Source organism: Protomyctophum parallelum, assembly GCF_964188405.1.
Source record: "Protomyctophum parallelum genome assembly, chromosome: 16".
Lineage (NCBI taxonomy): Eukaryota > Metazoa > Chordata > Actinopteri > Myctophiformes > Myctophidae > Protomyctophum > Protomyctophum parallelum.
Window position 1 is genome coordinate 48,321,844 of NC_139711.1, and position 12,089 is coordinate 48,333,932.

The 12,089-nt window shown below is 46.9% G+C and overlaps 1 protein-coding gene across 1 annotated transcript in view; it reads right to left on the reverse strand.

Annotated features, from left to right (window-relative positions):
• LOC310873858 (alpha-1,3-mannosyl-glycoprotein 4-beta-N-acetylglucosaminyltransferase B-like) overlaps positions 1 to 12,089 on the reverse strand; it is a gene marked incomplete at its 3' end in the record, with an annotated part of 59,919 nt that overhangs the window by 21,758 nt on the left and 26,072 nt on the right. The window contains exons 5-7 of the mRNA XM_083786409.1: positions 11,864 to 11,910; positions 7,598 to 7,711; positions 4,831 to 4,906 (exon numbers count right to left, since the gene is read on the reverse strand). Of these exons, the coding sequence (XP_083642535.1) occupies positions 4,831 to 4,906; positions 7,598 to 7,711; positions 11,864 to 11,910 (237 nt within the window). The remainder of the gene's footprint in view (positions 1 to 4,830; positions 4,907 to 7,597; positions 7,712 to 11,863; positions 11,911 to 12,089) is intronic.

A 12,089-nucleotide genomic window follows, 5' to 3' on the forward strand; every position in this document is an offset into this window, starting at 1 on the left:
GCTCTGTCAAATAGGTCTACATCTATCCTAAGATGTTTCTGCACTGTCAAATAGGTCTACATCTATCCTAAGATGTTTCTGCTCTGTCAAATAGGTCTACATCTATCCTAAGATGTTTCTGCTCTGTCAAATATGTCTACATCTATCCTATGATGTTTCTGCTCTGTCAAATAGGTCTACATCTATCCTATGATGTTTCTGCTCTGTCAAATATGTCTACATCTATCCTAAGATGTTTCTGCACTGTCAAATAGGTTTACATCTATCCTAAGATGTTTCTGCTCTGTCAAATAGGTCTACATCTATCCTAAGATGTTTCTGCTCTGTCAAATAGGTCTACATCTATCCTAAGATGTTTCTGCTCTGTCAAATAGGTCTACATCTATCCTAAGATGTTTCTGCTCTGTCAAATAGGTCTACATCTATCCTATGATGTTTCTGCTCTGTCAAATATGTCTACATCTATCCTAAGATGTGTCTGCTCTGTCAAATAGGTCTACATCTATCCTAAGAGGTTTCTGCACTGTCAAATAGGTCTACATCTATCCTAAGATGTTTCTGCACTGTCAAATAGGTCTACATCTATCCTAAGATGTTTCTGCTCTGTCAAATAGGTCTACATCTATCCTAAGATGTTTCTGCACTGTCAAATAGGTCTACATCTATCCTAAGAGGTTTCTGCTCTGTCAAATAGGTCTACATCTATCCTAAGAGGTTTCTGCACTGTCAAATAGGTCTACATCTATCCTAAGAGGTTTCTGCACTGTCAATTAGGTCTACATCTATCCTAAGAGGTTTCTGCTCTGTCAAATAGGTCTACATCTATCCTAAGAGGTTTCTGCTCTGTCAAATAGGTCTACATCTATCCTAAGATGTTTCTGCACTGTCAAATAGGTCTACATCTATCCTAAGATGTTTCTGCTCTGTCAAATAGGTCTACATCTATCCTAAGATGTTTCTGCTCTGTCAAATAGGTCTACATCTATCCTAAGACGACATCAAAGAAAATAAGAAATGTTAACTCGAGCTAGGTTTAAACATGAAAGCATGTTTACAGTTGTTGCACAGAAATTAAGTAATTTTACATGAAAAGTAATGCTACTTTTGCAATGTAGTTAAATGAAACATTTATTACATGCTTAGTTGTAACTAGACTAAAGCGTCAGGGAGGGACGGACTAGCCTCGGAGAACACAGCGGTTTAGTTTCAACTAGGGTTTAAAGGGTTTAACCCATTCTGACCTGAGATCAGATTCATACGAGGTTTCCGCCGGACAAACACTGGTCTGATGAACCCATTCTGACCTGAGATCAGATTCTAAAAATGTCAGTCGCTCTTCGATTTTTCAAAAATAGCAGACCTACAAGCTCGTATCGCGCCACTCGGTGGCGCGATATGAGCTTGTAGATCTGCTATTTTTAAATAGCTAAAGCATAACATGATGCTGACACCAAAATGGGTGCCCGGTCAGAATGGGTTTAAAGGGTTTAAAGGACAACTACTCCAGGACCTCCTCATCGATCACAAACTCGACTGTCTCTGTCTCTGTGAGACCTGGCAAACCCCGGATGATTATTCACAATTAAATGAATGTATCCCACCTGGCTTTGTTTACACCAGCAAGTCTCGTCTATCCGGAAGAGGAGGCGGTCTCGCGATTTTATATCGCGAGACTTGGAAAGTGTCTACTGTTACCATGCCAACGGTGTCACAATCATTCGAGGCTGTGGCTCTTCAATTGAATGGACCCACTCCTACCATTCTAGTCAACATTTACCGCCCTCCCAAACCAAACAAGGATTTTAACTACTGATTTCACTACATTTCTCACTCATATCTGCACACTTTCACCCAATATAATTTTGCTTGGTGACGTCAATATTCATTTGGACAATAACAATCTTGCTTTCACTAAGGACTTCATCTCATGCCTGGACAGTTTTGGTCTCAAACAATTCATCAATTTCCCCACACACTGTAAAGGTCATACACTGGACATAGTTTGCTGCTCTGGTATCACTCCTCTCAATCTCTCTGCTTCCGACCTCCCTTTCACTGACCACAAACTCATTTCATTTAACCTCAGTCTCACCTTGTCCAAAACCAAACAATCTCGTACCATAACCCTCCGTAACATCAAAAACATAAACCCAGACGACCTCATGACAGGCATTGAAAATCTCCCCACCATCACCCCCCCATGCACCCCAGATCAGTTAGTCAATATTTACAATGATGGCCTCCAATCCCTGCTAAATACACTTGCCCCCCTCAAAACCCGGAACACCTCATTTCGCCACTCTGCCCCCTGGTTCTCCCTTCACCTGCGCCAGCTGAAGGCCAAAGGCCGTCAGCTTGAGCGACTGCACACCAAAACCGGCCTCACTGTACACAAACAAATGCACCATGCCCACGTCCTCCATTATAAAAATGCCATCTCCTCAGCCAAAACCCAATATTTTGCAGACAAAATCACTGCCGGTGCCGGGAACACCCGGGCTCTGTTTCCGGTGGTTAACAACTCCCTCCGCCCCCCTGATTCCCTCCCCCCACACTTCTACTCCACAGACCACTGCAACACCATAATGTCATTCTTCAACGCCAAAATATCCACCATTCACCATCAACTAGCCCCCCTCACGTCCGGTTGTCCTCCTCCCTCTGTTCCTAATCCCCCAGTCTCTGCACCTCTCTCCTGTTTCCAACTCCCCTCTCCCTCAGACCTATCCAAACTCATCCGGACTTCCAAACCTACGACCTGCCAACTTGACCCCCTGCCATCCCCCCTCGTTATAGCCTCCCTTCCCTCTTTACTCCCTCTGATAACAGCCATTATTCACTCCTCTCTCACATCTGGTTCCATCCCATCTCCACTGAAAACTGCCCCTGTTACACCCCTATTAAAGAAACCTGGTTTAGACCCCAACAACTTCAGTAATCTCCGCCCCATCTCCAACTTACCATTTTTAGCAAAAATCCTGGAAAAGGTTGTTGCAACTCAGTTACAGGCCCACCTCTCCAACAACAACCTATATTACAATTTACAATTTAGGCATTTATCAGACGCTCTTAATCCAGAGCGACTTACATTTAAGCAAGAACAAAAGCATGGGAATACATCACATAAAAGCATTTATCATGAAACATGCGTAAGCTAAGAAGGTAACATTGGAATATCTATATGATGAAACTATACATACACTATACATAATAAACTATACATATTCACTACTATGCTATACATATGTACTATGGCGTGCTATGACTATATACAATACAATTATAGTGCTGTCTACATAACATGCTATAAGTCTGTATATGAACAGTTTCAGTCCGGTTTCCGCCCCCAACACAGTACAGAAACAGCCCTAATAAAAATCACCAACGACCTCCTGTTAGCAGCCGACTCTGGACAGTTATCTATTCTCATCCTTCTCGACATGACCGCAGCCTTTGACACCATCTCACACTCCATCCTCCTCGACCGTCTAGCCTCCATTGGCATATCCGACACACCCCTACACTGGTTCCACTCCTATCTCTCCGACCGTACTCAGTTCATTCAGCTAAAATCTTTCATATCCCACTCCTCTCCCCTCTCCTCTGGTGTTCCCCAGGGCTCTGTCCTTGGCCCCATATTATTCATAATATACCTCCTCCCACTTGGCTCAATATTCCGCAAACACAACATCAATTTCCACTGTTACGCGGACGACACCCAGCTCTATGTCTCCTCCACACCTACCTCCACCCTCCCACCACCCTCCCTCTGCGCCTGTCTTAACGAAATCAAAGACTGGTTCACCTCATCCCTCCTCAAACTAAATGGCAATAAAACCGAGTTAACCCTCATTGGCACCAAATCCTCACTCACCAAGCAGCCCAGTTTAACACTCACCATAGACAACTCCTCGGTTTCCCCTTCCCCCCAGGTCAAGAGTCTGGGTGTCGTCCTCGACAGCACCCTATCTTTTCATACCCACATCAATAACACCATCCGGTCAGCCTACTTTCACCTCCGCAACATCAACCGCCTCCGCCCTTCACTCACCCCCAACAACACTGCCATCCTAGTCCTTTCTCTGGTCATCTCCCGCCTCGATTACTGTAACTCCCTTCTCTTCGGTCTCCCCCACAAACTCCTCCATAAAATCCAACTGGTCCAGAACGCTGCAGCCCGCATCATCACCAAAACCCCTGCCATCTCCCACATCACCCCCGTTCTTCACCAACTCCACTGGCTACCCATCAAATACCGCATAGACTACAAGATCCTCCTCAACACATTCAATGCCATCCATAACCTCTCCCCCCCATACCTGTCTGATCTCATCCATATCAACACTCCCACCCGGTCACTCAGGTCTGCCTCCTCCACCAACCTCACTGTTCCCCCAGCTCGTTTGTCCACCATGGGGGGTAGAGCTTTCAGCCGCTCTGCCCCTCGCCTCTGGAACAGCCTTCCCCCCGACATTCGAAACATGGACTCACTCAAAACTCACCTATTCATACAAGCTTACTCCCACCTTGAGTAGAAGTCTGCTGCAGGCCTTTGTGTGTATTTTAAACTTGCTTTATTGTATTGTATTTCTTTTCTGTTTTGTTAGGCGACCTTGAGTGACCTGAAAGGCGCCATATAAATAAAATGTATTATTATTATTATTATTAAAGCCTTCCTGCACGTAATAAATCCAGTCCAGGGTTTGCAGCCTACCTGGACATAGTAAATCCATTCCAGACATAATAAATCCAGTCCACGGTTTACAGCCTACCTTAACATAGTAAATCCATTCCGGACATAATAAATCCAGTCCACGGTTTGCAGCCTACCTGGACATAGTACAGTCCTTTGTTCTGGACGTAGAGCATCAGGAAACTGTAGTCCAGATTCTGTTTGGTTCTCCATCTGCACACACACACACACACACACACACACACGCACACGCACGCACACGCACACGCACACGCACACGCACACGCACACGCACACACACACACACAGTGCAGTCAGTTTGTATACAAACATTGGGACTGGGCGCACGGGTGACACGTAATCAATTCCCAACAGATCTCCAAACCTGTTGTTTTGGGGAGCGCTGGTTTCAGTTCATTCAATCCCTCTTGTGTGTTGACTAGTGAGGTGCACCCTAGGAGACATTTATACTGCATTGTGTGTTGACTAGTGAGATGCACCCTAGGAGACATTTATACTGCATTGTGTGTTGACTAGTGAGACGCACCCTAGGAGACATTTATACTTCATTGTGTGTTGACTAGTGAGATGCACCCTAGGAGACATTTATACTGCATTGTGTGTTGACTAGTGAGGTGCACCCTAGGAGACATTTATACTTCATTGTGTGTTGACTAGTGAGATGCACCCTAGGAGACATTTATACTGCATTGTGTGTTGACTAGTGAGACGCACCCTAGGAGACATTTATACTGCATTGTGTGTTGACTAGTGAGATGCACCCTAGGAGACATTTATACTGCATTGTGTGTTGGCTAGTGAGATGCACCCTAGGAGACATTTATACTTCATTGTGTGTTGGCTAGTGAGACGCACCCTAGGAGACATTTATACTTCATTGTGTGTTGACTAGTGAGATGCACCCTAGGAGACATTTATACTGCATTGTGTGTTGACTAGTGAGACGCACCCTAGGAGACATTTATACTGCATTGTGTGTTGACTAGTGAGATGCACCCTAGGAGACATTTATACTTCATTGTGTGTTGGCTAGTGAGATGCACCCTAGGAGACATTTATACTGCATTGTGTGTTGACTAGTGAGACGCACCCTAGGAGACATTTATACTTCATTGTGTGTTGACTAGTGAGATGCACCCTAGGAGACATTTATACTTCATTGTGTGTTGGCTATAGTGAGATGCACCCTAGGAGACATTTATACTTCATTGTGTGTTGACTGGTGAGATGCACCCTAGGAGACATTTATACTTCATTGTGTGTTGACTAGTGAGGTGCACCCTAGGAGACATTTATACTTCATTGTGTGTTGACTAGTGAGGTGCACCCTAGGAGACATTTATACTTCATTGTGTGTTGACTAGTGAGATGCACCCTAGGAGACATTTATACTTCATTGTGTGTTGACTAGTGAGATGCACCCTAGGAGACATTTATACTGCATTGTGTTGACTAGTGAGATGCACCCTAGGAGACATTTATACTGCATTGTTTGTTGACTAGTGAGATGCACCCTAGGAGACATTTATACTGCATTGTGTTGACTAGTGAGATGCACCCTAGGAGACATTTATACTTCATTGTGTTGACTAGTGAGATGCACCCTAGGAGACATTTATACTTCATTGTGTGTTGGCTAGTGAGATGCACCCTAGGAGACATTTATACTGCATTGTCTGTTGACTAGTGAGATGCACCCTAGGAGACATTTATACTGCATTGTGTTGACTAGTGAGATGCACCCTAGGAGACATTTATACTGCATTGTTTGTTGACTAGTGAGATGCACCCTAGGAGACATTTATACTGCATTGTGTGTTGACTAGTGAGATGCACCCTAGGAGACATTTATACTGCATTGTGTGTTGACTAGTGAGATGCACCCTAGGAGACATTTATACTTCATTGTGTGTTGACTAGTGAGATGCACCCTAGGAGACATTTATACTGCATTGTTTGTTGACTAGTGAGATGCACCCTAGGAGACATTTATACTGCATTGTGTTGACTAGTGAGATGCACCCTAGGAGACATTTATACTTCATTGTGTTGACTAGTGAGATGCACCCTAGGAGACATTTATACTTCATTGTGTGTTGACTAGTGAGATGCACCCTAGGAGACATTTATACTGCATTGTCTGTTGACTAGTGAGATGCACCCTAGGAGACATTTATACTGCATTGTGTTGACTAGTGAGATGCACCCTAGGAGACATTTATACTTCATTGTGTGTTGACTAGTGAGATGCACCCTAGGAGACATTTATACTTCATTGTGTGTTGACTAGTGAGATGCACCCTAGGAGACATTTATACTGCATTGTCTGTTGACTAGTGAGATGCACCCTAGGAGACATTTATACTGCATTGTGTGTTGACTAGTGAGATGCACCCTAGGAGACATTTATACTTCAAAGCGCAACAGTACTGCATGCAGAGAACAGCTGATATACAAGCTCACATCACATCGCGGTATGCGACTGTTGTGAGCGTAGAGGTCTGCGCGCGCGTGCGACACCATCGCGGGACGAAGCATAAATTATACTCGATGGGCTGCAGGTACGCGTGCAGAGGGGGTCCCCAGAGGGGGTCCCCAGAGGGGGTCCCCAGAGGGGGTCCCCAGAGGGGGGTCACCAGGGGGGGTCCCCAGCCAAAGAGGTTGAGAACCCCCGATATAGATATTCCACTGTTAGGTTCTTAGCTGACGTATGATTCATGACGTAATGCCATGTTGTTGTTCTTGCTTACTGTAAATCTCTCTGGATTAAAGCGTCTGATAAACGACTACATTGTACTTGTTTTTCACGCAGACCTTCCTTGGACAAAAAGACAGCGTGTAAAGTAAAGTAAAGTAAAGTAAAGTAAAGTAAAGATAACTCACTTGACTCTGTCCTTGGAGTCTCCGAAGGTCTCGGGCAGGTTGGTGAGGTTGGGGTAGAAATGAGGGGACGGCGAGACCACCTCCAACAGGCCCGACAGCACCTCCCTGGGGAAACTACAACACCCACAACCACCCAGGATTACAGCACCTCCCTCTGGGGAAACTACAACACCCACAACCACCCAGGATTACAGCACCTCCCTCTGGGGGAACTACAACACCCACAACCACCCAGGATTACAGCACCTCCCTCTGGGGAAACTACAACACCCACAACCACCCAGGATTACAGCACCTCCCTCTGGGGGAACTACAACACCCACAACCACCCAGGATTACAGCACCTCCCTCTGGGGAAACTACAACACCCACAACCACCCAGGATTACAGCACCTCCCTCTGGGGAAACTACAACACCCACAACCACCCAGGATTACAGCACCTCCCTCTGGGGGAACTACAACACCCACAACCACCCAGGATTACAGCACCTCCCTCTGGGGGAACTACAACACCCACAACCACCCAGGATTACAGCACCTCCCTCTGGGGAAACTACAACACCCACAACCACCCAGGATTACAGCACCTCCCTCTGGGGAAACTACAACACCCACAACCACCCAGGATTACAGCACCTCCCTCTGGGGGAAACTACAACACCCACAACCACCCAGGATTACAGCACCTCCCTCTGGGGAAACTACAACACCCACAACCACCCAGGATTACAGCACCTCCCTCTGGGGAAACTACAACACCCACAACCACCCAGGATTACAGCACCTCCCTCTGGGGGAAACTACAACACCCACAACCACCCAGGATTACAGCACCTCCCTCTGGGGAAACTACAAACACAACCACCCAGGATTACACCACACACACACACTGCTGTAACCTGAGACACACTGCTGTAACCTGAGACACACTGCTGTAACCTCAGACACACTGCTGTAACCTGAGACACACTGCTGTAACCTGAGACACACTGCTGTAACCTCAGACACACTGCTGTAACCTCAGACACACTGCTGTAACCTCAGACACACTGCTGTAACCTCAGACACACTGCTGTAACCTGAGACACACTGCTGTAACCTGAGACACACTGCTGTAACCTGAGACACACTGCTGTAACCTCAGACACACTGCTGTAACCTGAGACACACTGCTGTAACCTGAGACACACTGCTGTAACCTCAGACACACTGCTGTAACCTGAGACACACTGCTGTAACCTCAGACACACTGCTGTAACCTGAGACACACTGCTGTAACCTGAGACACACTGCTGTAACCTCAGACACACTGCTGTAACCTGAGACACACTGCTGTAACCTCAGACACACTGCTGTAACCTCAGACACACTGCTGTAACCTCAGACACACTGCTGTAACCTCAGACACACTGCTGTAACCTGAGACACACTGCTGTAACCTCAGACACACTGCTGTAACCTCAGACACACTGCTGTAACCTCAGACACACTGCTGTAACCTGAGACACACTGCTGTAACCTCAGACACACTGCTGTAACCTGAGACACACTGCTGTAACCTGAGACACACTGCTGTAACCTGAGACACACTGCTGTAACCTCAGACACACTGCTGTAACCTCAGACACACTGCTGTAACCTCAGACACACTGCTGTAACCTCAGACACACTGCTGTAACCTGAGACACACTGCTGTAACCTCAGACACACTGCTGTAACCTCAGACACACTGCTGTAACCTCAGACACACTGCTGTAAACTCAGACACACTGCTGTAACCTCAGACACACTGCTGTAACCTCAGACACACTGCTGTAACCTCAGACACACTGCTGTAACCTCAGACACACTGCTGTAACCTGAGACACACTGCTGTAACCTCAGACACACTGCTGTAACCTCAGACACACTGCTGTAACCTGAGACACACTGCTGTAACCTCAGACACACTGCTGTAACCTGAGACACACTGCTGTAACCTCAGACACACTGCTGTAACCTCAGACACACTGCTGTAACCTCAGACACACTGCTGTAACCTCAGACACACTGCTGTAACCTGAGACACACTGCTGTAACCTGAGACACACTGCTGTAACCTGAGACACACTGCTGTAACCTCAGACACACTGCTGTAACCTCAGACACACTGCTGTAACCTCAGACACACTGCTGTAACCTCAGACACACTGCTGTAACCTCAGACACACTGCTGTAACCTGAGACACACTGCTGTAACCTCAGACACACTGCTGTAACCTCAGACACACTGCTGTAACCTGAGACACACTGCTGTAACCTGAGACACACTGCTGTAACCTCAGACACACTGCTGTAACCTCAGACACACTGCTGTAACCTCAGACACACTGCTGTAACCTGAGACACACTGCTGTAACCTGAGACACACTGCTGTAACCTGAGACACACTGCTGTAACCTCAGACACACTGCTGTAACCTCAGACACACTGCTGTAACCTGAGACACACTGCTGTAACCTCAGACACACTGCTGTAACCTCAGACACACTGCTGTAACCTCAGACACACTGCTGTAACCTCAGACACACTGCTGTAACCTCAGACACACTGCTGTAACCTCAGACACACTGCTGTAACCTCAGACACACTGCTGTAACCTCAGACACACTGCTGTAACCTCAGACACACTGCTGTAACCTGAGACACACTGCTGTAACCTGAGACACACTGCTGTAACCTCAGACACACTGCTGTAACCTCAGACACACTGCTGTAACCTCAGACACACTGCTGTAACCTCAGACACACTGCTGTAACCTCAGACACTGCTGTAACCTCAGACACACTGCTGTAACCTCAGACACACTGCTGTAACCTCAGACACACTGCTGTAACCTCAGACACACTGCTGTAACCTCAGACACACTGCTGTAACCTCAGACACACTGCTGTAACCTCAGACACACTGCTGTAACCTCAGACACACTGCTGTAACCTCAGACACACTGCTGTAACCTCAGACACACTGCTGTAACCTGAGACACACTGCTGTAACCTCAGACACACTGCTGTAACCTCAGACACACTGCTGTAACCTCAGACACACTGCTGTAACCTCAGACACACTGCTGTAACCTCAGACACACTGCTGTAACCTCAGACACACTGCTGTAACCTCAGACACACTGCTGTAACCTCAGACACACTGCTGTAACCTCAGACACACTGCTGTAACCTCAGACACACTGCTGTAACCTGAGACACACTGCTGTAACCTCAGACACACTGCTGTAACCTCAGACACACTGCTGTAACCTCAGACACACTGCTGTAACCTCAGACACACTGCTGTAACCTGAGACACACTGCTGTAACCTCAGACACACTGCTGTAACCTCAGACACACTGCTGTAACCTCAGACACACTGCTGTAACCTCAGACACACTGCTGTAACCTGAGACACACTGCTGTAACCTCAGACACACTGCTGTAACCTCAGACACACTGCTGTAACCTGAGACACACTGCTGTAACCTCAGACACACTGCTGTAACCTCAGACACACTGCTGTAACCTCAGACACACTGCTGTAACCTCAGACACACTGCTGTAACCTCAGACACACTGCTGTAACCTCAGACACACTGCTGTAACCTCAGACACACTGCTGTAACCTCAGACACACTGCTGTAACCTCAGACACACTGCTGTAACCTCAGACACACTGCTGTAACCTCAGACACACTGCTGTAACCTGAGACACACTGCTGTAACCTCAGACACACTGCTGTAACCTCAGACACACTGCTGTAACCTCAGACACACTGCTGTAACCTGAGACACACTGCTGTAACCTGAGACACACTGCTGTAACCTCAGACACACTGCTGTAACCTCAGACACACTGCTGTAACCTGAGACACACTGCTGTAACCTCAGACACACTGCTGTAACCTGAGACACACTGCTGTAACCTGAGACACACTGCTGTAACCTGAGACACACTGCTGTAACCTCAGACACACTGCTGTAACCTCAGACACACTGCTGTAACCTCAGACACACTGCTGTAACCTCAGACACACTGCTGTAACCTCAGACACACTGCTGTAACCTGAGACACACTGCTGTAACCTCAGACACACTGCTGTAACCTCAGACACACTGCTGTAACCTGAGACACACTGCTGTAACCTCAGACACACTGCTGTAACCTCAGACACACAGACATCGTGAGTGAACTCAAAACCCTCGGGCAGAAAAATGAGACGGAATACTTACGCCTTGCTTATCATGTCTGCGACGCTCGACACGTACAGAGAGTCCGTCTGGAGACACAGAGGACAGACAGAAGCTTTAGCTACATCACATACTGAGAGTCAGTCTGGAGACACAGAGGACAGACAGAAGCTTTAGCTACATCACATACTGAGAGTCAGTCTGGAGACAGAGACAGAGAGAAGCTTTAGCTACATCACATACTGAGAGTCAGTCTGGAGACAGAGAG